At 37.8% G+C, this 24231-nt stretch overlaps 9 protein-coding genes across 9 annotated transcripts; 4 read left to right on the top strand and 5 right to left on the bottom strand.

Moving 5' to 3' along the window:
• Positions 1 to 810: 810 nt before the first annotated feature.
• DPB11 (protein kinase activating protein DPB11) lies at positions 811 to 3102 on the top strand (the record flags this gene model as incomplete). Its single annotated transcript, XM_033911305.1, has 1 exon — positions 811 to 3102. The coding sequence occupies one exon, from the start codon at positions 811 to 813 to the stop codon at positions 3100 to 3102; it is 2292 nt and encodes a 763-aa protein (XP_033767196.1).
• A 207-nt stretch (positions 3103 to 3309) lies between these two features.
• GWT1 (glucosaminyl-phosphotidylinositol O-acyltransferase) lies at positions 3310 to 4782 on the top strand (the record flags this gene model as incomplete). Its single annotated transcript, XM_033911304.1, has 1 exon — positions 3310 to 4782. The coding sequence occupies one exon, from the start codon at positions 3310 to 3312 to the stop codon at positions 4780 to 4782; it is 1473 nt and encodes a 490-aa protein (XP_033767195.1).
• Positions 4783 to 4923: 141 nt separating this feature from the next.
• Positions 4924 to 8454, bottom strand: SRS2 (DNA helicase SRS2; the record flags this gene model as incomplete). The annotated part of the gene is made up of 1 exon (XM_033911303.1): positions 4924 to 8454. The coding sequence occupies one exon, from the start codon at positions 8452 to 8454 to the stop codon at positions 4924 to 4926; it is 3531 nt and encodes a 1176-aa protein (XP_033767194.1).
• Positions 8455 to 9074: 620 nt separating this feature from the next.
• On the top strand, positions 9075 to 11138 carry TOK1 (Tok1p; the record flags this gene model as incomplete). The annotated part of the gene is made up of 1 exon (XM_033911302.1): positions 9075 to 11138. One exon carries the CDS (start codon positions 9075 to 9077, stop codon positions 11136 to 11138), a length of 2064 nt encoding a protein of 687 aa, XP_033767193.1.
• Positions 11139 to 11432: 294 nt separating this feature from the next.
• Positions 11433 to 14054, top strand: KHA1 (Kha1p; the record flags this gene model as incomplete). Its single annotated transcript, XM_033911301.1, has 1 exon — positions 11433 to 14054. One exon carries the CDS (start codon positions 11433 to 11435, stop codon positions 14052 to 14054), a length of 2622 nt encoding a protein of 873 aa, XP_033767192.1.
• A 121-nt stretch (positions 14055 to 14175) lies between these two features.
• BCK1 (mitogen-activated protein kinase kinase kinase BCK1) lies at positions 14176 to 18615 on the bottom strand (the record flags this gene model as incomplete). The annotated part of the gene is made up of 1 exon (XM_033911300.1): positions 14176 to 18615. One exon carries the CDS (start codon positions 18613 to 18615, stop codon positions 14176 to 14178), a length of 4440 nt encoding a protein of 1479 aa, XP_033767191.1.
• Positions 18616 to 18892: 277 nt separating this feature from the next.
• MRPL49 (mitochondrial 54S ribosomal protein bL21m) lies at positions 18893 to 19378 on the bottom strand (the record flags this gene model as incomplete). The annotated part of the gene is made up of 1 exon (XM_033911299.1): positions 18893 to 19378. One exon carries the CDS (start codon positions 19376 to 19378, stop codon positions 18893 to 18895), a length of 486 nt encoding a protein of 161 aa, XP_033767190.1.
• A 243-nt stretch (positions 19379 to 19621) lies between these two features.
• Positions 19622 to 20275, bottom strand: PHS1 (enoyl-CoA hydratase PHS1; the record flags this gene model as incomplete). The annotated part of the gene is made up of 1 exon (XM_033911298.1): positions 19622 to 20275. The coding sequence occupies one exon, from the start codon at positions 20273 to 20275 to the stop codon at positions 19622 to 19624; it is 654 nt and encodes a 217-aa protein (XP_033767189.1).
• Positions 20276 to 20613: 338 nt separating this feature from the next.
• On the bottom strand, positions 20614 to 23799 carry SAP185 (Sap185p; the record flags this gene model as incomplete). Its single annotated transcript, XM_033911297.1, has 1 exon — positions 20614 to 23799. The coding sequence occupies one exon, from the start codon at positions 23797 to 23799 to the stop codon at positions 20614 to 20616; it is 3186 nt and encodes a 1061-aa protein (XP_033767188.1).
• Between the last annotated feature and the right edge of the window lie 432 nt (positions 23800 to 24231).

Below are 24231 nucleotides of genomic sequence, written 5' to 3'. Positions count from 1 at the left end.
AGAAAAAAATTTAGCAAAAGAAAAATAAGCGGAATACAACGGCAAAGGAAATTAGCCGCTGAACTCGACTGGAAGTTGGAGCAAAAATGAAAACAAAGGAGAGGAGACGAGAGGCAGAAAAGCCCTCTGCCTTATATACTTTTTTCTTTTGCCGCCGAGTTCTGAGATCACGCCCCTAAATTTAGCCGCCAAAACACCGGTCGAACGGCGAAAATGAATGGCAGCTTCTGATTACACCCATACCTCGCATTCTGTGCACCAACACATATGACGAAGTGAGGGCCATGACATATGGAGTAACTTAAAGCTTGAACGACAAGTTTTCATATCATGAGGTCATAATAACTAAATTATCACTATTGCCACGTAGTTTCAAAGTACATTCTACCGGAAAAGATGCCTTCTCTTTCCTCTATAATTGACGTGTCGATATAACCTTGATTTATTACCTTCGTTTTATCCACTTTCCCACCTTTAGTCATAAAACATAATTCTGGGCATAATCATTGGGATGTTATTATTAGCTTGAGCCTATGGTTCCCCGTTGTCACCGGATTTTCTTCAATATGTTTGTTCTTTTTCGTTTCGCACATGGCATTAATTCACAGTCCAAACTTACCCTCACCAGTATACAAAAAGAAAAAACTGCATGGATTATTCGCGTATTGCCTGGTAAACCTATATAGTACTGTTGGTGTTGTTTGAACCTTTTTATGTACATGGCAAATAAGAAGATACAAATTGTACGATAATATATAAGACTTGCATTTCTAGTATGGTAGGGACTTTACCAACAGCATTAATATTACTATGAAACCCTTCCAAGGAATAACATTTTGTCCGACTGCAATAAATAATGAAATCTTATCTAAAAAAATATCAAAGAAAATTATCAAGCTTGGTGGCATATTTTCAAAAGATTTGACTAGACAAGTTAATGTTCTTGTTGTTGGGTCCACCACCAATACGAACAAATTCAAATTCGCGGTGAAGCATAGATTCGATATCATATTTGTTGACATTCAAGCCATTGATGACATTTACCAGCTCTGGCTGTCTGGAGAAAACATACTACCAGACCCCAGTATGTTGAAGATGACGGGATCCACTCATGAGATGCTGAAGATACTTTACCAGCGATTTTCGTATAAGTATATGCAGAATTTTAACATCTTCATTGGCAGAATAAACGATACTAAAACAACTTCTATCGATTCATTGGTTAGGAGCATTAGAAAGTTAGGCTGTTCGAATTATAACTATCAAAATTTTGTGATCAAAGATACCTCTTCACATAACGACGATGACCAAGATCAGAATGGGCAGATATCCATTTTTGTCACAGATACGTTATCAGGAGCAAGAGTTAATGCTGCTATCGATCAAAATCTACCTATCGTACATTTTAAATGGGTTCTCGATTGCCAAAGGAGAAACGCGCTGTTGCCGTATGACCCCTACTATCTTTTACCAAAGATTAAAGACTTGCCCTTTGATTCAATCGGATCAAACTCCTGCGATTGCTGGGATAAAATAAATACTACCTTTCCAACGAATATCGATGTTCAATCCTTCCTGCTGCCACAACAATCTTCCAGTACGCTAACTCCTTCGCTCCCGAAAACTTCCTTTCTTTTGAATAAATTTAAACCAAAGGGTGAAAAGATATGGGACAAGGCAATGTCTCTACAGCAGCATAGTAAGACAAATTTCTCTGTACTGGGACAGTCATCATTATCAATAAATAATAATCAGGAAGATTTGAACGATAAGGTTACTTTGATTTTTAATAATTGCACATTTGTCATTCATCATAATTTTCCTGCCAATCACCGTTCAATACTAACCAAAATCATCGTTCAAAATGGAGGAAAAATTGAAGCATCTTACTTGGGTGGTGTGTACGAACATTCTTATTATATCATTCCAAGCGATAAAGCTCTTGACTCCTTTAATGATTTACCTGACTTTATAGATGATAACGACGGCTTAGTCACAGAATTTTTTATTGAACGCTGCTTGTATTATCAAAAACTACTACATCCAATAGATTCGTGGTCGAAACCTTTTCTCAGCACAACAGATTTTCAAGTTTCGTCTTCTTCAAAATTACTGCATCACGACATTTCTCCTTCACCTTTTCTAAATGTTACCATTACTGGATTCTCTGGTGTAGAGCTGTTACATTTGACTAAAATTTTAAGTCTTTTGAAACCAATGGGTATTAATTATGTAGAATACCTTAATAAATCGACTGATATCCTGCTAATCAACTTAGCAGCTTTACCTAGTATCCCGAAAACCCACCCGTTATGGTCTAATGAATTTACTGATCTTTTTACTCAGTTTTACAATAATAACACTAATGATGACCTTGATAATAATAACAAGAAAGATTTTCAGAATAATCCGATCTTGAGAAACTCAATGAAAAGAAAGATCGAATATATCAAAAAATTCCACTCCATACCGGTGGTTACACCAGCATTTATTTTTAAATTATTATCCGCTGCATCTGGAGAAAATAATGAAATTTTTCTAAATAATATCAAGTGGTGTATTATTTGCCCAAGAGGACACAAGGACGATTTCAAATGTAAAATAAAAAAATCACATCATATCAGCTTTAGTTCAGAAAAAAAATACCAAAATAATGACCCAAAAATCGACAAAACTATTCTTTTGAAGAGAAATAACTCCTCACTATCAGAACACTCTATAAAAGATACGAAAAACGAGTTATTGCAAAAAATCAGAGAAACTGATTCTGAAAGGAAAAAGCGTAGTGTTTCATCGACCGTCGTGGATATTTCTCCAGAAGCTCAGATGTCGGATCCGAAGAGGATCAGGTTGGAATCACTGCCAAAGAATTTCGTTCCCAAACAAATTAAGCGAACAACGAGTTGGGGGACAATAATGTCAGAAAATGTGCCTACAGATCAGCCAACTGCAAATCCTAAACCAGAAGAGATGCCAATAACCGAGGAGCCTTCTCATACTCAAGTTACCTATGGCTCCATTAAAGATAAGAAACGCGCTGCTTCTTTGGAAAAACCTATAAGACGGCATACGAGAAATCAGACGAAGGAATTAGATCCTTGAAATGTAATCTTTCACTTTATAAGATGCTCCCTACATACACCATCTACTTCAGCATTATTTAATCTATTCATCTATACGCATTACCGTTGTGCATGATAATACTTTCTATGGCATAATCGTGTAAATGGAACAGCATGAGAAAAAGAGGATTATAATGAGAAGACACGTAGATATCTAAATAAATGGCAGCGGTGCATCAGAAGAAAAATGTCGACTTTAAAACAGAGGAAAGAGGACTTTGTGACAGGGTTTAATGGTGGTTCTATAACAGAAATTAACGCAGTGACATCAACTGCTTTGGTAACTTACATATCATGGAACTTGTTGAAAAATTCCACCCTTATACATTCTGAGAAATCCAACGTACAATATATGATTGATTTTGCATTGAATTGGGTTGCTTTGCTTCTATCGGTTACTATATATGCTGGTGATCCATACCTTTTAAACACGCTAATATTGTTACCTTGTTTGCTCGCATTCACCTATGGAAAACTCAGCAGCTCCAACAAGCCTTCTAATTCAACATACAACAAAAAAAGAACAAACTCACAGGGGTTCCAGCTGGAAAAAAAGCCTTATATTACTGCCTATCGTGGCGGGATGCTTATTCTGACCGCCATTGCCATATTGGCTGTAGATTTCCCCATTTTTCCAAGAAGATTTGCCAAGGTGGAAACTTGGGGAACATCCTTGATGGATCTTGGTGTAGGGTCATTCGTTTTCAGTAATGGTATTGTTTCTTCTAGGACGCTGTTGAAAAACCTAAGCCTGAAGAGTAAACCCAGCTTCGTAAGAAATGCATTTAATGCTTTGAAATCGGGAGGAACTCTATTGTTCTTAGGCTTGCTAAGGTTATTTTTTGTAAAAAATCTGGAATATCAAGAACATGTCACAGAATATGGGGTCCATTGGAATTTTTTTATAACCTTATCATTGTTGCCACTCATATTGACCCTCATTGATCCCATCACAAGAATAATTCCACGCTGCGCAATTGCGATATTTATTTCATGTATTTATGAATGGTTACTATTAAAAGATGATCACACTTTAAACTTTTTAATCTTGGCTGATAGAAATGGCTTCTTTAGTGCTAATAGGGAAGGTATCTGCTCATTCTTAGGTTATTGCTCGATTTTCCTTTGGGGCCAAAATACAGGATTTTACTTGTTGGGAAATAGACCAACTTTAAACAATCTTTATAAGCCTTCTACGCAAGACTTAGTTGTTGGATCGAGGAAACCTTCGACTTGGGATTATTGGACTTCGGTGACCCCATTAACTGGCCTCTGCATATGGAGTACAGTTTTTATTGTTATCAGCCAATTGGTCTTTCACTGCCATCCTTATAATGCTTCAAGAAGGTTTGCCAATTTACCGTATACTTTGTGGGTTATTACTTATAACTTGCTTTTTTTGACTGGATACTGCTTAACCGACAAGATCTTTAATAATTTTTCTGAAAATTATAAAGTTGCCGAATCTTTGGAATCAATAAACGCCAATGGATTGTTTTTATTTTTGTTAGCAAATGTTTCCACTGGATTGGTTAATATGTCTATGGTAACAATAGATTCTTCAACTGTAATATCACTTTTGGTTTTACTGGCTTACTGTTCATTCATAGCTGTCGTGTCGATTCTCTTATATAGAAGAAGAATTTTCATTAAACTATAGTGACGAATAATCCACATTTCCATTCCATATGCTTTATATATAAAACCCAACCAATAAAATAAAATTAACTCCTATGTACCTCTTATATAAAATTTTATAAACCGCCACCAACAGTTGACGTACTTAGACGTGGAAGTGCAACTAATCGATGACTATAATTTCACCGTTATTTAGTTTTGATTTTTTTTTCGCACGCGACAGCTGAGAAAATATATCCATTTGACTTGATGCAGGTTCATTCTTCACCTTTTTAGAAAATTTGTGTGTCTTTTTCATAGCTGCGTCAGCCAAAAACTTGGCGTTTGAGATTATTGGACGATTATCAACCGTGGTGTCATCAGGATTATGTAACAACTCGGCAGCAGTTGTATTTCTGCTATCATCTTCCTCAAATTCACTCTTCAAATCTATCACTTCCTCATTCTTAACTTTGTCACTCCTCTTGGACTTCCTATTCCGAGATTTTGGTTTTGTTTTCTCTTTTTTTTTTGAGCCCAAAAGCTCTCTCCTTCTTTCTATTGATATATCATTTAATAACTCCTCATCGGATAAATCTAATTCGTTTTTTATATCTCGTATCAAGTTGTTTGACTGATCAGAATTACTGCACACGCTAGAAAATCCAGAAAATTCACTGGACGTAAGCGAGTGACCTGATTTATTGGGGAATCCTGAGGGATACAGTTCATCCACATTTGACTGAGTTTCTATTCTAAAAGTGCCTGCAGTTGGGAAGTGAATATTACTAACGACTTTGTCTCTCGAAGGCCTTGTTGGTGATGGTCCTATTAAATCATCTGGCATGTGGCTTGTTTTATTCGGAGATGCTCCTCTTAATGATCTTGTTGATGATCTTGGAGATATGTCTGTAATGGACCTATCTTCTCTTCTTAGAAAGGGAATGTTTTTCCCAGTGGCAGAATGAAACTCTCGTCTACTGGGTACATTATTTGTTGAAATGTATTGAGGCGCAAACACCTTTTTTTTTGTTGGAGAATGGTGTGATGTAGTTTCTGGAGCGTACCTTTTTTCTGGACTTTTAACTCTACTTTTAGGAGCGTAACTGCCAGTGGTTTTGGATGGGTGAGGCCTTTCAGTAAATTTCTTTTGTGGGAATATAGAGCTATTCGTTTCAAGTCGTAACTGATCTGCAGCTGATGTAAAATCGCTAACAGACCCCGATAGTTTATTTTTAGACAACTGTATTCCATAGATATCATTCATTTGTATTCCTTGCCAAATCATCCTTTCTCTCCTATTTTCAATGAACTGGTTATAGTCATTGCGTAATTGATCAAGCGAAAATAGTTTATCATTCTGGGCAGGAGGCTTCTTGTTCAAAATTCGATATAGTTTTTTGATACTATTCGTACTTTCAAATAATTTTTGGCTATCAGACATGCCCTTTACCAAGTCGGTGGTCAGAAATCGGCTCGCTATTCGTGGTCTATCGACATCTTCCACCGTTGTAGTGTTTGATAAATACAACAGGTATTTTGCACGAGTTTGTGCAACAAAAAACATCCTTCTCTCTTCATCTATAGAATCCTCCACAGATAAAATTCTAGTCTTTTTGGGACTCGCATCTTTTTTAGCCTTTTCTGAATCTTCGTCCTCGTCCTCTTCTGATTCATCCTTTTTATCATCGTTGAACACACAAGGGATTATTCCCTCTTCGCATCCGGGAATAAAAACTACCGGCCATTCAAGACCTTTAGCACCGTGGATTGTAGATATTGTGACAAAGCCATTTTTTTCGCGATTCATTTTTGCATTTTTGTTGGATTCCGACTCTTCCTCCTCAACTGCATCGGAATGAAGGGACAGTGAATTGAAAAAATTGCGGAGGTATTCTCTTGGACTAATGACTTTGCTCTCTACTGGGTCAGCTTCATCGGCTGCTGCTTTCATACCTTCATTTTTTTCTCTATCTGGAGACTCTGACTTATTGAGAAGAGCCAGAAAATAGTTTTTTAAAAGCTCAATATTCTTGTGTCTTGCATTCAATAAATTGGGTTCGGACTGTTCCAGCTGGTCGGTTTTTTTCTTGCCATCCTTGTACAAGTATTCGTACTTCAAACCCGACAGTTCATAAAGTTTATCAAATAAATCTGAAAGCCCTCCTAATAGAGTGCTTTGGAGCAACAATTGACAGTTTTCTATCATTGAAATGAAGTCTGCTATGACAGAACGGCCTTTCGTCGGTATGTCCAGCATTGTTTTTTTACTACTTATGTCCTTTAATATTTGAAAGCATGATGCATCCGTAGCTAGTGTGTCCAATGCGTTCTTGATTTTCTCACCAGTAGCAGGACCAAGGCCTCTTGCCGGGTATAAAAGTGAAGCAAGAATTGCGTGTTTATCATTCGGAGAAAATATCAATTTCAGCAAGTTTAACATTGCCCTTGTTTCCTTGGAATCCCAGAAAGTGTGTCCCCTTATAATCTTATAGGGTATTCGATGTTCTATTAGTGCACTTTCAATACTTTTAATTTGCCTGCGTTGTCTTACTAAGATGGCAAAGTCATTAAAGGTGAATAAGTTCGGTAAGGCTTTCAAATATAGTAGTTCTCGGACTAAAGAAGGTGCCTCTAAAAAGTAAGCGGGGAAATTCATATAAACTGGTGGGAAATCCAAATCAAATTGGGCACGAAGTGGAGTCCTATTCTGGCGGCCTTTGTTTTGTTGTGTTATCAAAATTTCACTTGTGTTTAGAATTTTTTGTGAGGAACGATAATTCTCCACGAGTATAATAGTCGAGTACTCGATGGGGCATTTCCTACCCATTTCTAGAAAGTTGTGAGCTAAGGCATTCCTGAAAGCATATATGCTTTGATCAGGATCGCCTACGATGGTCATCCCTCTGGAGAGATGGTGATTTCCCTTAGCGAAAAGAAACATCAAGTCTAATTGAATGCCGTTAGTATCTTGAAATTCGTCAACTAAAACATGCTTTACGTTGGATAAAACACGCTCCCTAGTCAGCAAACGGAAAGTGTACATTAGTAGGTCATCAAAGTCTAGGGTATTTTTCTTGCTTAGCTCGGATTGGTAAATTTGGTAAAAATAGGCCAGCGCAGCGTCATGGTTCGAGTCAAGAATGTATTCCTCGGGTAATATTGCGTTTGATTTCAGTTTTGAAATCTGTTTCTTGATCAGTTTCGGATGAATGGTCCATTCATCTCCATTCTTTTTTGGCATACATAAATTCACTTTCCTCGTGATCGAGGAAGCATAATCCCTTATTTGATCGGGAACTTTTTCAATCATGTCATCTAAAATGGTGTCTATCTCCTTTTCATCGATAATTCTCCATTCTTTCTGTAGATCCACCAAGTGGCCAAATCTGTAAAGTATTCTCAGGCAAATACTATGGAAAGTACCAATTAAGAGCTCCGAAATATTGACTCCTGCCCCGCGTAACATTCCTTGCAAACGTTCTTTCATCTCGTTGGCAGCTTTGTTAGTGAAAGTAGTCACTATAATATCTCGAGGATGGATGTGATGATGCAGAATAAGATAGGCTACCCTCGAAGTTAAAACTTTAGTCTTCCCTGTGCCGGGACCGGCTATAACCTGCAGTCCTCTAGTGTAATCAAAGAGGGCCGCGGCTCTCTGTTGTGTATTTAACTGGGATACTAAATGCAACAAAAGATCATTATTTGACGACATTTGCTACCCCTAGATTCCGGAAACCGAAAGATCAAATTAACGTGATATTCAAAGGTGCTGAGTACAACTATGGATGGCAAAAAGATAACCAGAGGGACAGAAAGCTGTCTAAAAGCTGTCCAAAAGCTGTAAAGAAATATTTTTATCTTAAAAACTGCAAATTTATTGGCACTTTTGCGAAGGAAACCTAAGCAATAGTATCAGTTACTCGAGCTCGGTCCTTCTTCATCAGCATCGTTCTAATGTTGTCACTTTCGTTTGTTTTGGTTTTTTTTTGGGAGTTTTTCGCATTCGCGTCTTGTTACCCTAGCATGTTTGAGCGGCGCTATCATAATGATTGGAGAAGAAACCGCACTTTATCGCAATGAGATGCTATATACACTATATGAAGTAGTAATTGTATATACAAGTTGAATACGCTTTGATATAGACTTCGCCTGAGTATTCAATATCATGTGGGCCATCGGATATGGAAAAATGATCTGACCTATGTATGTTTTTCCATCAAAAATAGCCGCATCTCGTAGGTCGTGAGCAGACGTCGTCGCTCCTTTCTAACTGTATAACAAAGCATATTTCTTATATTATTGTTTTTAACTGTGATATTCATAACGACGTTCATGGATAACTTTGCCGAAAACAGACTGGGATATGGCAATATGGCAAGAGTGGAGCAAGAGGGCTCAGCTCAGGCTGTTGAATCGCATTCAAATAACACAGCGAATGAGGCTAAGGGTGCTCTTGAAGAGGAATTAAAGGATGCACTGCGATTTCGGGATGAAAGAGTTAGTATTATCAATGCGGAACCTTCTTCGACACTCTTTGTCTTTTGGTTCGTGGTTTCATGCTATTTTCCCGTGATTACTGCCTGTTTGGGTCCCGTTGCTAACACCATTTCGATAGCCTGTGTGGTAGAAAAATGGAGATCCGTAAGGAACAACTCTGTGGTGACAAATCCACAGAGCAACGACACGGATGTTTTGATGAACCAAGTAAAGACGGTTTTTGATCCTCCTGGTGTTTTTGCCGTTAATATCATCTCTCTGATATTGGGTTTTACGTCGAATATTATCTTGATGCTACATTTTGGTAAGAAGTTGACGTACCTTAAATCTCAGCTAATCAATATCACAGGTTGGACGATAGCAGGAGGGATGCTTTTGGTGGACGTAATTGTATGTTCCTTGAGTGACATGCCGAGCAGCTATAGTAAGACTATTGGGTTTTGGTTTGCCTGCATCAGTTCTGGTCTATATTTGGTATGCACCATTATCTTGACGATACATTTTATTGGTTATAAATTAGGAAAATATCCCCCAACGTTTAACCTTTTACCCAATGAAAGAAGTATCATGGCATACACTGTACTACTGTCTGTATGGTTGATTTGGGGAGCGGGTATGTTCAGCGCTTTGTTGCACATCACGTACGGAAATGCACTATATTTCTGCACGGTGTCATTATTAACCGTGGGACTGGGTGATATTTTGCCTAAATCAGTTGGCGCCAAAATCATGGTTTTAATCTTTTCCCTGTCTGGAGTTGTCTTAATGGGTTTAATCGTGTTTATGACAAGATCTATCATTCAAAAATCTTCTGGACCAATTTTCTTTTTCCACAGGGTTGAAAAAGGGAGGTCTAAATCATGGAAACGTTATATGGATGGTAATAAAGCTTTTTCTGAAAGGGAAGCGTTTGATTTGATGAAGTGTATTCGCAGAACAGCCTCGAGAAAGCAGCATTGGTTTTCATTGTCGATGACTGTTGCAATTTTCATGGGTTTTTGGTTATTGGGGGCTCTTGTATTCAAATTTGCAGAGAATTGGTCATATTTCAATTGTATTTATTTTTGTTTCTTATGCTTATTGACCATTGGATACGGTGACTTTGCTCCAAGGACTGGCGCAGGCCGTGCGTTTTTTGTTATCTGGGCGTTGGGTGCGGTCCCATTAATGGGAGCTATTTTATCTACGGTGGGTGATCTGTTGTTTGACATTTCTACCTCTCTAGACATTAGGATCGGTGAATCACTCAATAATAAAGTCAAATCTATTGTCTTTAACGGACGTCAAAGAGCGATTTCCTTTATGGTGAACACTGGTGAAATTTTTGAAGAATCAGACACGGCTGACGGTGATTTGGAAGAGACTACAACGAGCTCACAGTCTAGTCAAATTTCAGAGTGCAACGATGATACTCCAGAAGAAAATGGTTCTGGAGTAACATCCCCGCGGGGAAGCCCGCAAGAATCATTTTCTTCATTGTCAAAAGCATCTAGTCCAGAGGGAATACTTCCTCTGGAATATGCTTCTTCTGCTGCATATTCACTACAGGACTCGGGGACCTTTAATTTAAGGAACTTGCAAGAGTTACTTAAAGCCGTAAAAAAACTACATCGGATATGCCTAGTGAATAAAGATTACACACTTAGTTTTTCTGATTGGTCTTACATCCATAAACTTCATTTAAGGAACATTACAGATATTGAGGAGTATACACGAGGACCCGAATTTTGGATATCACCTGAGACGCCTCTCAAGTTCCCCTTAAATGAACCTCATTTTGCTTTTATGATGCTATTCAAGAACATAGAAGAGTTGGTAGCTAATCTAGTAGAAGACGAAGAACTCTATAAGGTTATAAGCAAAAGAAGATATTTTGGTGAGCATAGAAAGACACTTTGATTTACAAACACCCGAAGCATTAAATTATATTTTACTGTAGGCTTCTGCAGATGTATTCTCTAAATATATATATTCTACCATATCAAGTAAATAGTGACAGCATTTTTCTGCCATAAATGCGCCTTGAACTATGCACCCGTTGCGTCTCGGCCTAATGTGGCTGAGCTTCATGAAGGGAAAATAAAAAACAAGAACGGTTCACTCATCTTATATCATATCTTATTGCTAAAACATATGTCAAATGATATCAACAATTATCCTTAAAACGAGGTTGTATTATTTATATTATATCAAATGGCAAACACTGTAGGAGGAGTTTTGTCAGGTGCGAACCCGTTCCACTACAACTCGAGTTCACCGCTAACTTTATTTCTCTTTCAAGCATGTCTTATATTACTGGTGTGCAATTTAGTTCACATCCCATTTTCAATGATGAGGCAGCCTAAGGTCATTTCAGAAGTTATAGCAGGTGTAATATTAGGGCCCACTGTATTTGGTCAAATTCCAAACTATACAAACACAATATTCCCTACGTCATCGATCCCGGGACTAAATTTGGTGGCGAATTTGGGAATAATACTGTTCATGTTCTTTTTGGGCTTAGAAGTGGATATTGCCTTCATTAAAAAACATTTAAAAAAAGCACTCGTGATAGGTATAGCCACTTTAGCGGTGCCGTTTGGTTTTGGCTGTCTGCTAGCAATTCCTTTATTTCACACTTATGCGAACAGAACAGAAGGCGAAAGGCATATCAAATTCTCTGTATTCATGGTATTTATAGCTGTTTCGATCTCCGTTACAGCCTTTCCTGTTTTATGTCGTATTTTAAACGAACTGCGCTTGATCAAGGATAGAGCTGGTATCGTTGTCCTTGCGGCGGGTATCATTAACGACATATTGGGATGGATTCTATTAGCATTGAGTATTATTCTTTCGAGTGCAGAAGGAAGCCCTGTTAATACCGTTTACATTCTGCTTATCACGTTTGCATGGTTTTTGATTTACTTCTTTCCCTTAAAATACCTATTAAGATGGGTGCTTATAAGAACCCATGAACTTGACAGAATCAAGCCTTCACCATTGGCAACGATGTGCATTTTATTTATCATGTTCATTTCTGCTTACTTCACGGATATTATTGGGGTTCATCCTATTTTCGGTGCCTTCATTGCTGGTTTAGTGGTACCTAGAGATGATCACTATGTTGTTAAATTAACAGAAAGAATGGAAGATATACCGAATATTGTTTTCATTCCAATCTATTTTGCTGTTGCCGGATTGAATGTTGATTTGACTTTGTTGAATGAGGGAAGAGACTGGGGCTATGTTTTTGCAACAATCGGTATTGCCATCTTTACTAAAATTATTTCAGGTACTCTTACGGCTAAACTTAGCGGCTTATTTTGGAGGGAAGCCACTGCAGTCGGTGTTTTGATGTCTTGCAAAGGTATTGTTGAAATTGTTGTATTGACTGTTGGTTTGAATGCTGGTATTATTAGTAGAAAAATATTTGGTATGTTTGTGTTAATGGCTTTGGTTTCTACTTTTGTTACCACTCCTCTTACGCAGGTTGTATATCCAGATTCATACCGAGATGACGTTCGCAAATCCTTATCTACACCTGGGGAAGACGATGGGGCAGCAAATGGCCTCGATTCTGAGGGTGTTGACAATACTGAAATTAACACTCAATTAAATTCATTGGCAGATGTTGCCAAATATAGAATTGGTGAACTGACCACCGTGATAAACACTACAGAAGCGATCTCTCCGTCTTTAAAGCTGTTAAATTACCTATCTTTAGGAGTGTCTCCTAAGCCTAAGAGTAACAGACAAAGAAACGAAACCTCCTTGAGCAGAATGACGACTGCTACTGATTCTACATTGAAATCCAACACATTCAAAATAAAAAAAATGGTTCATATTTGGTCTAAAAGCGTTGACGATGTGGATACTAACCTAAGTGTTATAAATGAAAAACTGAATGCGTTTGAAGGAGTTGGCGCATTGAGAGCCATTCATTTACGATTGCTTACTGAACGAACAACTGATCTGCTGCAATCATCTTCTCTATATAATGATGATCCCGATTTCACTGCGAATACAGATTCATTACTACAAATATTTGATATTTTTTCAAACCTAAGCAAAATACCATTTTCTAGTGAGGTGATATTTTCTACTATACGTGAAAAGGCAGCTAATATTGCGACGATGAAAATGGACTCTTCAGATCTCATTTTACTGCCACTGAAAGGAGCCTCGTATGAGTATAGAGGAAGCCCCGTCTTCATTGATGAAAAATACGCCAACTTCGATCACATTTATTCTCATCTCCTGGGTTTGAATGAATTATCATCTACTTTTTTCAAGTCTATTTTCCAGTCACTCAAGGCAAATTTTGCTGTTCAAATTTCAAACACCTATGGCAGGTTAAATGCAGATCGTTTTAAAAGAAAACGGTTCAACTTATTACTACCAAAACCATACCTGACACAGTCAGATTATCTTGGACTATATCTTCTCTTATTGATATGCTATAGAGATGGCTATAATAATGATAACGCATCCTGTAGTATATTTATTAACAGTAAGAATAGTGATTTTGCAAAAGATTTGTCAACCGCATTTGCTGAGCATGACTGGCTAAACGAATCTACCGTTAAGATTGTGGATATTCCCTTTGAAACAAAGAGTCCAAAAGAAGCAATTGAAAGGTCGTCTTTTATAGAAACTGTGCTGGACATAGGATTATCAGATACTGCTTTAGCCGATATAGAGGAGACCACATTCATTATTGGAGAGGACCTTCTTGATGAAAGTGAGCCCTTCAGCGAGGAGGTGAGGAATGTTATATTTGAAGGGTCTAACCGTCGTTTTGACACGCTTATTGTGCACCATTTTTCGTCTGAATAAATGCCAGCAGGAAATTTTGGTATTTTATTATTCTTGTTTTTCATTCACTTCATCATCTATATCTACTGTTCTATATTATTACGTATGCATAAATATTTTAAGTATAGCTTGATCCTAACAGCTATGCAGTTTTGTTCTCCTGAGACGTTATCCTCAATTTTGAAGAGTTTAACTTATCATTCGACTTTATAAATTTCGCGAGTCTGGTAGATTTGAAATCAAATGTTTCATCTACTTCACTGAACGGATGAGAAAGAAGCTCATTAGCGGTCGGCCTTTTCTCTGGATTTATTTCAAAACATGCGTCTAGAAAATTTCGCCCAACCTGCGATATTAATGGTAAGGTATCCTCAGGAATTGGTGGTGCCGATTTCGACTTTCCAATTTTGAACATAGCTGCGACAACTTCTAAGTTCGACCATGGGCGCTTACCAGCAAACATTTCCAGAACTATGCATCCTAGAGACCATATATCAACTTTCGCACTGTAGCCTTGTTTTGTATCAACCATTTCAGGAGCCATCCAGAAGACCGTTCCTCGCATGGTCATGTCCGAATTAGAGTATATATCCTTCGATTTTCTTGAAATGCCGAAGTCACTGATTTTGCAGATACCATCTTGATCCAAAAGTAAATTGTCTGCTTTCATATCTCTATGGAGAATACCTTTCGAGTGTAGATATGCCAATCCTTTCAATACTTGTGTTGTCAAATGCTTGATTAATGGTTCATCGAATCTTCCATACATCCTAATCAAAGATCCTACGGAGCCACCAGCAACATACTCTAAAAACAAACTGTAAATGCTGTTTTTATTCTCAAAACCTAAATATTGAACAATATTTAGATGATCCAAATCTTTTAAAGTTGACACTTCAGATCTTAACGCTTCCACAGTACTTAGAATAGCCTCATTCTGTGAACTATACTTAGGGACTTCAACCTGCTTAACGGCCATCATCTCACCTGTAGTAACGTTTAAACATAAATAAACTGCACCGAAAGAACCTTTTCCTATCATTTCACCCTTCATCCAGGCAAACTCCTTATATTCACCTTTCGAATTTTTGGCTTTATTGATTGACACCATATGGTTTTCGGTCACCTCGACCATTCTTGTCCCCCACATTTTGGTGTTCTGCCTTTTCAACTTTACAGAGTTTTTTCTCGCCAGGCTAGCTTCATGAGCAATGGTTCTTATTGTTTTCGTTCTTTTAGGTGTCTTAGTTTGATTCAATGGTTTATTTTTACCGCCAAGTCCATCCTGTGTGAGCTCGTATGAGCTATCAGGCGGGACGGGACGTGAAGGAGTGCTTGGCTCAGCCCTGGATGAAGACATATTCCTTGGTGAAAGTAGGCTGTCTAAGGATTTTGGAGATGTTGGTGAAGCTATTCCTTCAGTAATTGGCTTATCTAAATTAGCCCTTGGAAAGAATTTCTCTAAATTCTGATAAACAACCTCCGGAGATGGTCTAAAGGTCATTTTTCTCTCAACTTTGTCCTGCATTTCAGAATCATAGAATATCTCATCCGAATGTGTAGAAATATTATCACTTTTTTCATCCTTTTTGCTTTCATTATTAGTTTCAAGTGCTGTTTTCTTTTTGGACCAGATAATGTCATCGGATGAACTGGAATCATTATCACTACTTTCATCACTGTCAGACATTGGGGGCGCATCTGCGAATGTTATTTCATTTTCTTCAAATATATCTGCTGCAGATGTTGATGAAACAACTCTTTTTGAGTTTCCTCTTTTTAGTAATGGTGAGGGAGAATAGAAGATTGAGTTCGAAGTTGATACAGTTGAATTTGAGCGATTCACTTTTTGTTTCAATTTCAAAGAGGGGGAAGTACTAGTGGAGTCCTGGTCTGTTTTCAATCTGCGCTTAGAATCGTTTGCACCCTTATAAGGTTGCGGTATTAGAACATGAGTCGAAGCCGGGGTATACGAGGAAGTAAGTGAATCAGGAGACGAGCTGCTAGCCTCTATAGGAGAAGATAATAATTGTGGCGGCAATGGTTTAGATCTTTTACTTCTCGAAATCTTTGTACTCGCCCTCACTAGGCGAATTGGTTTACTCTGTTTAGAAGTTGATAGCGTCCTCTGAGGAGAAGTGTTTGTAGGAGGCTTTGGAGCTTCTCTTTTTGGTGCCAATTCCGGTTTTGTATAAGGCGACTCTCTCCGATGATTGAAATCAATTTCAGTTCCCTCGTCTTTTCTTAGCACTTGAAAACTACTCTTGCTTTCATTTTCTGTTATGGGTGTCGGAATGTTCAATTTATTTGCTTTATCTGGTAGGTTGAGTTCTAGTTTTGGACTTGTTTTAAACACCAGTTTAGGTGCATTCTCCTCATGGGAAAGAACTTCCTTAATATTCCAATAATTCAATTCCTCGTTGGCATTAGTATTGGGAACCCTATCGTAGTAATAACTAGGAGTTTGTGGATATCTGCGCCCACTCCCTGACGTGTGTTCATCAAATGATGTTATATCAGAAGAAGAAGTGACAATGGAAACATCATCGGTTGATGCTATCAAACTGCTTGTCCCGGATCTCATTGAACTCTTGCTTTTTACCGACTTTAAAGGAACATTATTTTCTGAACTGAAAGGAGCAGCCTTCGGTTTCTGTTGGAGTTTCATTTGGTCTTTGACATAAATTTTTCCAGAAGTGTTCAAAAACAAGCTTTTCCTTAAGAATTCCAAAGTATCATCTGGAATGGCAGCACCAATGTCGCAATCAAAGTCTGTCATATGAAATGTGACATTTTTGTGATTGACTCCTAATTTTGTGAGAGCAGCCTCTTTGAAATTAGATAATCTTTTCACACTTTTCAAGTTCACTGGAATAAAATTAATATTATCCTTGGTAACTAAAATATATTTGTTTTCATTATCATTTAACGTTGTCTTCTTCATAGGATAAAATTTTTGTTCCAATAGAAAGTTTTTTACACTGTATTTTTGATTATTTACTGGCGCTGGAACTGTCTTGTCTGTATTACCACCACCGAGGTATGTTTCTTTAGAAGACGTCGTAGTTGAAGAAAGTTCAGGTGTACCTTCGGTGTTGGTAACCTCCAAACTTTTGTTTGAAATTTTGGGCATCAGCGGTGGCGATGAAGATGGTGATGGTACAGCTACATCTCCCGTTTGTACAGTTAAAGTGGCAGTGCTTGAATTTGATTTTAAAGACGGAGCTGCTTGAGATGCTACATGAGCTACCGTATTTGGGCTGGGAACTCCTATTTGGCTTTTTCTTTTGAATTTATTCCATAAATTACCTTTATCATCTGAAGTGGGTCGTGAAGATTGTTTTAAAGGTGAAGACACGTTAGTTTCATAGTGTTTTGATTTTCCTTTAGCCAAATTTTCACTGGACAAACTATGACCTTGCGGATTAGGCTTGGTAGAAGGTTCCTCGCCTATACCGGCACCGAAAAGGGAATTTAATAATGACGACTCAGATGAACTACTTTTATGATGTCTTCTAAAAATGCTAGGATATGAAGGAGATGCGGGTGGGGTCGCTGACCTGGTAAGTGTATTGTTAGATTCAATAATTGAGTGTGGCCGAGCCGGTATACTTAATTTAATGTTTGAAGGTGATTTCACTGAGGAAGCATTGCTTGATGATGAGCCTCTTAGAGATATAAAACTTCTTCTGTATAGTGAACTTGCGCTTTTAGTCTTCTGGTGTGTTTGAGTAGAATGTAAAAAATTCTTTTCATCCGATTTGGAGGGGCCTGATTTTGTTGGGCTTAATGCAGATTCAGAAGTTGATCTAGAATTTGAAATATCTTCTTGTGATTTACTATTTTTCAATTTTGATTTAATTGATTCACTGGAAGACCTGGAACCTTTGAATTTGGTCGCGCTCTTCTGACGAATGTGGCTATTTGTTACATTCTTGGTCATCGTTTTTTTCAGTAACTGTTGAAACTTGGTATATGAAGCAGTTTTCGTCTGCGGTAAATACTTTTCATAAACAGCGAAATTATCATACGCAAGCAGCTTAATGAACCTGTGGCCAAACAATTGATGCTTTTTGAAAAATAATATCCAGGATTCTGGAAAATCGTGGAATTTAAACCACGAAGTGACGCGATGCATTGTCCATTCATCAGGATCTGTAGGATCCCACGATAGAATTAGCTTATCAAACGATAAGCTATTTAGGCTGTTACCACCAGAGGACTTCCTTGAATCAGAAAGGCTCCCAGGCGCATTCTCATTCTTATATGAAGTGTTTGTAAGGCTAGTTGGAGTTTCAAGGGTTCCAGCTGAGATGTGGTCTTCTGTTGTCCAATTAAAGGATTGTTCAGTAGCTGGCGTGCTTTCGTAAAACTGTGAAGTAGTAGAGCTGGGGGTTAGGTTGGGAAATTGACTTCTGATATCATCATAAATGCTTTTTCGAGAGGTTGCACGGGGGCTTTTGCTTGAGCTTTTGCTTGATGCGATTGAACTGGTCGGCTGATGGCCGAATTTGACTGATGAGTTCGAATCAGACCTAGAATGTGTATGTGCTGTTCCCGCTATTTTCCTCAAAAAGGGCATTTGAAGGTAGATTCGAACTATTTTGATATTATGTTTAGTGTCTCGTAGTAATGGTCACCTCTCTGCCCTAGTTTTTTTTTCTTTGGTGAATCGATTATCTGATTTAATCCTATACTTATTTTTAGTAAACTTGATGAAATTTCAAATCAAGAACGAAAAAACGTGTCGGTCTGGAATTGAATGGCTATTGGGGCCCCGGAGAAGGGTATGAAATTTCATTGTTATTTACATGATCTTATACATACGCGTATATATATATGTATATATACCCCTAAAATCAGTTTATACTCAGTTCTGATATTCTTAAAATTGTCAAATCACCTTTACTATTTGCATGACGGACCCGTCTATTTCTTCTCTTCGTTACCTCCCTAGTTTCAAAAGCCCTCTTAGTTTTCCCCACAACAGTTGCTTTCAAAGTATACAGAGAAGTATTAATCGGATGACCAACTAGCTTGTAGTTTCTGGATCCTAGAGTTATTACATCCGTCATGTTTAATATGTCACCTACCTCCGCTTGTTTCATTTTGAATGGAAGAATAACTCTGTCGCCCTCGGTTACCAAATATGGGCGATTGTGAATCTTGAATGTTGCATATAACTCGTTAGACAATTTTAGTGGAGTCGTATCCACTTTAGGGGCCTTGGTTTTCGTCCTACTAATGCTCGAGGAAGTAGCCAAATTTCTAAATGGATAACTGCTAAATGGCCTATAAATAGGTGCAATCTTGGCCACTGGCCTTATAAACTTGAATTGTAGCATGAAAATTAGAGAAATACTCTCGAAATTGTCTAAGCACAGTTGTTTCAGCAGGCTGGAAGGTTAAAATCAAGTGTGCTTCGATATCTTTTCTAAAGCTTTCTAATCCGGCTACTCTTCGCAATTTTGCTGAATATAAAGCCCGTGCACCGCAACATACCGGCGATATAATTAAGATAGTTGAAGCAATTTCAGCATGAAGTTTAGTATTTTATAGAAAATATAAAAGAAGTCTATCTAAAGGACTCATATTAGCTTCTTCCCAAATGAAGATCTTAGATTTTTCATGACTTTTCTTCTTTGTGTTACCATGTGTAAGAAGAGCATTGGGAAGCCTGGAATATAAGTGAGCATCGCAGCCACCAATAATCTTTTGTAAAGTAAGGAATACTGAGTTTCAGCGGCATTTAAAGCACAGTAAATAATGCGTAGTTCGCTGGCGACACCGGTAGGGTACAAAATCCAGAACAAATTATATCTTAATAGAACTACGATCTTGGGCGCGCCATTCTTAAACACCAAAGTGAAAAAATAATATAAGTATCTGACGATCTCAGTTATAGACCATGCCAATAACAATGTTATGTAAACAATTGATTGAACGCCACTTGTGTTTGGCAGCAATTGGAAGATGCCGAGGACAACTAGTAGCCTTGAAGACACCTGGGCAACAGTGGTCAGCAATGGGGAACGCACGATTCCTAACAATGAGTTTATGATCTCGATTGTGGCACCACATTGAATAACGGTAGCGATATTTTTAGTTTGGTAGAAAAATGCTGGCTGACCAATTTTTGGATATAGGGAAATGACTAAGTAAAGCAAATAAGACCAACCAACAGCAGAAAACAAATTATAAAGGGGTAAGAAGGACAATGGAGATGCAAGTTTTTTCGACATTCTGTAAATATGTTTGAAGTTATTTTTCTTTACGTTCGATGATGAAATTGTTTTATATTTTTGAAGGTCTTGATGAATCAATTGTGAGTTTATATAAATTCAACGGAAATTCGGAAAAAACTACACGAAAATGAAAACGCCTTTTTCGTTTTCGGTTACCAAGTAACCCAAGGACGTCGTCAAGTGGGCAACGTTGCAATGGGGCAACTGAAGGAAACCCTAAACTTTATAAGGGTATCAAACGATTGTGGATTAGGAATGTACACGTTTTGCTGTACAATTATTTTTTCTTATTATTATAATCATTATTACTATTAGAATTATTTAATTAGTATTTCCTAGTCCCTGTAATGCTCCGTATTAAATTTTACAACACCCATTAATCGTGCCTGCTCTTCTTCATCCCATGATATCTTGTCCTTACTTTTGGACCTACACAATGCATATGCGTTGGAATCAGCATAATCTAAACTGTCTTCATCTTCGCAGTTATCGTACTCTTCATCGCTGTCGTCGCTCAATTCGTCGTACTCATCTACGTCGTAGTCATGGCCACCGGCGCTTGATATTTCACCCTTATGACCGCTACGTTCATCAGTGGGACTATGAAGTTCAAACTGATGCTGAAACACAGGTGAGTTCATGTCATTTTTCGACGGGGAAACTCTCTTAGGTATTGAATTAGAAGGTGATGACTCCCAGCCGTCGCTAAATTCGGTGCTAAATTGAAATTCACTTTCTTCTTTAGTATGAACGGTATTATTCAGTATTATTTCAGATTTGCACGCGTCCGTAAAACTTCGTTTGAGCTTCAGTGGTATCTTATCGTCGCCATCCACTTCATCTGTAGCTTGTTCCGTGGAATCACAACCAGAGTCGAAGTTCAACCTTGTTTTTGTACCATCTTCACTGACGTACTCGTAATATAGGTGCTCTTGGTGGTCACGTTCACCTTTTGATGAGTCAGATTCCTTGTTTCTGACAGAATCGTCGTTACAATATTCTTGGGGTTCATCTTCATCAAAACTAACATACCCTTCTCCTTCATCATCTTCCACTGGTTGACACCGTACATTGTCCATTTGCATTATGTCATTAATATAGTCATCAACGGTTCCCATAGGATGCGCTCCCTTGCCGTAAACAGTATCCTCTTCTTCATTTTCCAACATGTCTCCTTCTTCGGCGATATCACCTAATATGGCGTTGTATTTTTCCTTTAAATCCTCTAAAACATCCTCGGTATATGTAATCCATTTACTCTCGAATAAAGAACTCATTACTTCAGTGTTTTCAAAGCTAATGTTCATCTCTTCAATGTATGCAGTAAATTTGGTGACTTCTTCCGCAATTAGAGTCAGGTGGCCCATATATCCAAGTCTGGTATCGTGTGCTTTCTCATATTCTGTGCATTCATTGTTTCCTTTAATAATCATATCGGTTAAACGGATGTTGATTAGGAGATCGCCTAAAAGGAACCTATTATAACCTATTTTGAGTGGACCATTGAAAATCTGCTGAACGACATCGTAGACTACGTTATGAAGAAAATTATTCCACTGGAAGTGAAAAAACATTTCGAGCATAGTATCTACCACCCCGGTATCTTGTAAAGCGATTTTCAGTTGATCTCCAATGTTAGGAGAAATGCGAAATTTTTTCTCCATGTCAGAAGAATCTAGAATGACGTCTGAATATTGGGGTTCAAATGGATTTTCATTTTCTTCGTCATCTAGATCACCATTGCTGAAATCTGGCATTGAACTACTTTGCTCTTCATTATTCATTTTCTGGTTTACTTTATTAGATTCTATCTGTAAAGAATTTAACTTATCGATAACTTCTTCCCCATCAATTGAGGTGCCAGCAGATTCTACCTGATTTGTATCATCTTCCTCTTCATCATTAGCATCGCCTCCGTTGACATCTTCATTTTCTTTTGATTCACTACAATCGTTAGAATTCGCGCAATCTTGTGAATTGAAGATTCTCTCTCTTTCGATATCACGCTCTCTTACAACATCATAGGCGTTCGGTTCATTCAATAAAGTCATGTTTGAGCAGTGTAACAGTTCAGCAATAAGTTCGCATATCTTGAATCTTTCAAATCCCAACGGTTCAATAGTCCCATAGGATGTCTGTAAAAGAGGAATCTTCTTTTCAGTTAGTATTTTGTTAAAATCAGCCATGCGTTCCGAAAACATTTTAACCAAATATCCCAAATAAATTGGGTCTCTATCTGTTGGGGGATGAGATTTAATGGTGGTATAATTTGTCTGTATAGCATCATAATCAGAGTTGTTTTTCCTTATCAGCTCAATGATAATCCCAACGCCATTATTTAACGAATTACCTCCCTTGAGCATTATATCCATAAGTTGTTTCACCATATTTGCAGAAACTAATTGCCTTGTTAATTCATTAGGTCCGATGCTCGAAGTGATTTCATTAGGACAGTTGCCGCTAATGGTAACCAGAGCTTTCAGAAAGTCACCGGCAGCAGATTGCGTGCAAGAATCAAATACAGGATCGAGTAAATTAATCAACTTTGGAACCAAATTTTGTTCCTTAAACAGTTGGATAGCTCCATTTGATATTTCTGGCTTATCGGTCGATATCACTTTTAATAGAAAATCCATCAAGGGCGGATTATCTATATGTGCCAAGAAATCGTCAACAATGTGTTCTTTTTTCAGTATGAATTCGATGATTCCGTCCATATTCATGTCCAAGAGACGTTCGTTTATTTTCATAAAATATGTTGATGCCTCAATTGACAATGGAGAAGGGTGCCTGAGGATCGACCAAAGCTTGGTCAGGAGCCCTTCGTTTTCAATCAAAGCAGATGATATGGGCCATACGTCGGCGGACAATATTTCAGCAGCTATTCTGGCTCTTCGAATATCATCGTGTTCCTCTATTTCATGGGGAAGAGTAACTCTCGTATCCTCAGAGGCATTATCATTCTCTTCGCTTTCCAATTGCTCTTCTTCATCACTGTGTGTGCGTTCTTTTCGTTCAGAAATACCGCCAATGCTTTTCGTTTTTGCGTTACCATTCTCAAAATCCTCCGCTATGTATTTGTCTTCATCATGTACTAAATCACTCTCCTCGGAAATAACTCTATCAATACTGGAGTCAAGTATGGTATTATTTCTGACATAATCTATCAATTTGGACAATACTTCAGGGTACTTTAAGTATATTAGTAGCTTGAAGTTAGAACACATTAGTTCAGTATATAACTCTTCATCATCTAAAAGATCGTTCAGCAGACTCAGATTTGGTTTATAAGCTTTGTAGTCTTCTTCCCTGCTAGGCAGATCGCATTCCTCTTCTTCCTCGTCTTCCGATTTCAAGGAATTGCTTTCCAAATTTTCATCTGTGCTATTAGAATCAATTTTCTCTTTTGCTTCCGTACTAGTACGTTTATCATCAAGCTTGATAAAAGCCCTATTCAGCAGCTTAGATAACGGAGATTGTGAACTAAAATCTTGTCCAAACTTCCAGAAGGACCCTGACATAATTTTTTCCTAATAATTAAATGGGCAAAACAATGAATGCCACTATTCTTAAAAGCTAACTAAAACAAATTTTTTTGGAAATCTTTAATGAACTAAAATAATTAGCATGTATTATGTCAAGCTAAAAATAAAGATCTAGTAAAATATATTTTGTGCGTACCTTTCTCAAACACGCTAGCTACAACTACCCTTATCAAGTAGATTTGGTGAAATTTTAAACCAAAATAGTTCCGTTCGATGACTTCGAGCGATGCCCAAGCTTTTCTCATCCTCTTCGGAGTGTTTTGGCGTTAGCCGTCAATCCCTCGCAAAAAAAAATTTTCTTTCCCAGCTCAATACGTAAAGAGAAAAAAAAGAAATATATACGGTTACCCTTACTCTCGGCCCATTTAACCGCAGTGGTTAAATATTAATATCAGCACCCGTTTAGTT

This window comes from Saccharomyces paradoxus, chromosome X (genome assembly GCF_002079055.1).
Source record: "Saccharomyces paradoxus chromosome X, complete sequence".
Lineage (NCBI taxonomy): Eukaryota > Fungi > Ascomycota > Saccharomycetes > Saccharomycetales > Saccharomycetaceae > Saccharomyces > Saccharomyces paradoxus.
This window is presented reverse-complemented; position numbering and strand designations above follow the sequence as displayed.